Source organism: Anarrhichthys ocellatus, unplaced genomic scaffold (assembly GCF_004355925.1).
Source record: "Anarrhichthys ocellatus isolate YVR2014 unplaced genomic scaffold, GSC_Weel_1.0 scaffold3, whole genome shotgun sequence".
Classification (NCBI taxonomy): domain Eukaryota; kingdom Metazoa; phylum Chordata; class Actinopteri; order Perciformes; family Anarhichadidae; genus Anarrhichthys; species Anarrhichthys ocellatus.
Window position 1 is genome coordinate 426,310 of NW_022280033.1, and position 2,775 is coordinate 429,084.

Consider the following 2,775-nt stretch of genomic DNA (forward strand, 5'->3'; position numbering starts at 1 on the left):
GGGGGGGGGGGGTAGATAGTGTGTTATTAACCCAATCATTTTTAGATATTTTCTTCTTCTTCTTCTTTTCCATTTCTCATCTGTCAGTGATCTCCCGTTTGGGGCAACTCTTTGTTCTCTTTATCATCAGATGTTCTTCCATCATTTTAATTCATCTCTGTATTTTGTGTCCAAAGCAGATCCCCCCCCCCCCCCCAAACCCAAACCCCTCTCAAGGGGGCAGGAGGGGCAGACATGGACCACTGAACTCTCCAGCTTGTCGATTTACTAATGTCTGCATGTTTCTGTGCTTTTAAACCGTCGTTTTTAAAAACAAATGTCTGTATTACCGCGTTTATACAACCTGCCTTTTCTGTGAGTCACTCTTCTACAACAGACGGAGGTTGTGTGTGTGTGTGTGTGTGTGTGTGTGTGTGTGTGTGTGTGTGTTGGCCATCGTCTCTGGTAGCTGGTTCATTGTGTTAGTGAGTGTGACTGGAGATAAAGAGTGTATGAAAGGCCTGGTGTGTGTGTGTGTGTGTGTGTGTGTGTGTGTGTGTGTGTGTATGTATGTGGAGGAGGAATGAGCCGTGGTGTGCATGAAAGCCGGGGTCACAGAGTAAGACCTGCAATTTCACCTGCGTTAAAAGTGCTTCTGGATGGAGCACCGTTTGTTTAATCATGTGTGTGTGTGTGTGTGTGTGTCTGCAAAAAAGCCTGTGCACTTTTTCATACCAGTGCCTCTACATGCATGTACATGTGTATTTGTGTGCATGCATCATGCATGTGTGTGTGTGTGTGTGTGTGTGCGCGCGCCCTCAAGCGTTGCGAGAGCTCATTACTGTGCGTCTCTTTGTTGTGGCCCGTAGAGCGTGGCAGACCTTCCCAAAAAATATGCACATCACTAAAACAACAAGCCCCGACAGAACAAAAACACACACACATTAATAATGGAAGATGAAAAACAACCTTAGACATCAACAACAACAAAAAAACAAGATGGGGGAAGGACATGAGTGATATTTGGGGTTAAGTTTCAGAGCCCTCAAGTGTGTAAATCCAAATGAATCGCTAAGACACTAAGAAGATATGCGTGTGTGTCGACTGCCACTTTATTCTAGACGCATCCTCTCTCCTCTGTGTGTGTTTGCGCATCCAGGTGGTGTGTGTGGAGGCCAGTGGGCGTGGCCGAAGGCTCCGCAGACAGGTGCGCCTCAACCGTGTGCAGGATGTGGCGCTCTGCTGGTGGGACCTGGACGAGCTCGATGACGAGCCGTGGACCTGGACCCCCACAAACACGCAGAGGAACAACCTGGTGCTGCTCAGCTGCTCGCCTGCTGAAGGCCTCAAGGTACACACACACACACACACGCACACACACATAAAAAGGGCAGGGACAACGTTTTCAAGACTTGGAGAAGGTTTTTGACGTTGTCCCCGTGGAGTCTTGTCTGGTCGCTGTGGGGATGCAACAAACTGTGGTTTTCTTTCTTACAACTGGAGCGACACTGGAGTCGATATTCGTGGCATTAACTTAAATATGTTCTTGTCACCGATTCTGGTTTTGATCCTCTCACCTTCAGACTCAGAGGGAAAAGTTTCCCGTTTGGTGAGAAAATGGTGGATTGTTTGGGAGCGAGTTGCTGCCTGAAATTAAAGTATAAAGAATTAAAAAAGGATTTCATCCAACGAAAAATAATAAACTCACAATTAGTTGATGCTGGTAAATTTCCATTATGGGGATAATCATGAATATTGTCTCGAGTGACTTGAAAAAGATGGTGCAGAAGTGAAAAATAGAGCCTGGCTTTAATATACAGTTAGTTTCTATTTTCTTATTCATTATTCTATATTCATGCAGGAGGACCTGATCAAGTATGATTACCTGACAGTAATTAAGATTGTTTGATTGTTTTTTTTTCACAAAAAAACAAAAATGAGTCTGTAAAATGTATTTGTTTCTTAAAAGATAGAGTTTGGGTTGTTGCTTGTTGTAATTTCTGCCACCTTTATCTGTTGATACTGTTATTCTTCTTGCATAAAACACGGAAAATCCTACTTCCTGTCTCTTTCAAATGAAATCGATCTATTTTTTAACATCAGCTCTCATTATAGGCACGTTTCACAAGACTTTATAGAGAACAAGCTCAGATTAATTTAACTATAACTGTAATGATTAAATACGGTAAACAAGTAAGAAATGAGACCGAGCAAAGCATAAAGTTCCATGAGTGACCGTGAATAAGAAATCCTGTCTTAAAAGGATTTCTAATACCTTTACTGCGGTGTTTGAAGCCCAGTAAACAAATCATAACTCATGTGTTTTTATACACACAGTGAAAGAGGCAACAAAGCTGCTGTTTTGAATGGGGAGGCCTGTGTTGTGCTGGATGGGATTGGGGACGGCGTGTTAAGTCACCTCAAGGGTGGCACCTCCGTGTTGCACCTCCATGCATCACCATCTGAAATAAGAAGGGAGGAAGCTAAGCTGTGGTACAGCGTGAAGAACGCCTAAACACACACACACACACACGCATCTTAAGACGCACACATCCTCGTGGCCTCTGGCAAAAAACGTCACCCGTGACCCGATTCCGTGTCACCGTAGGATTGTCCTCGTGCCAAAAAGCAGATGAAAGATCCCCCCTCCCCCCCCCCCCCAAAAAAAAAAGATACCGAACTGGGCTTAACTCTATACTCTTCGTACGGTGCTTCATCGGTAAGAACATGCAGAACGTTTCACCACACCAGAGAGAGAGAGAGAGAGAGAGAGAGAGAGAGAGAGAGAGAGAGAGA

The 2,775-nt window shown here is 44.4% G+C and overlaps 1 protein-coding gene across 2 annotated transcripts in view; it reads left to right on the forward strand.

The window, feature by feature from the left end:
• Window positions 1-2,775, forward strand: part of wdpcp (WD repeat containing planar cell polarity effector) — a 42,762-nt gene that overhangs the window by 5,119 nt on the left and 34,868 nt on the right. For both annotated transcript variants that reach the window (XM_031875054.1, XM_031875064.1), the window contains exon 2: window positions 1,139-1,330. In XM_031875054.1, coding sequence (XP_031730914.1) covers window positions 1,139-1,330 — 192 coding nt within the window. The remainder of the gene's footprint in view (window positions 1-1,138; window positions 1,331-2,775) is intronic.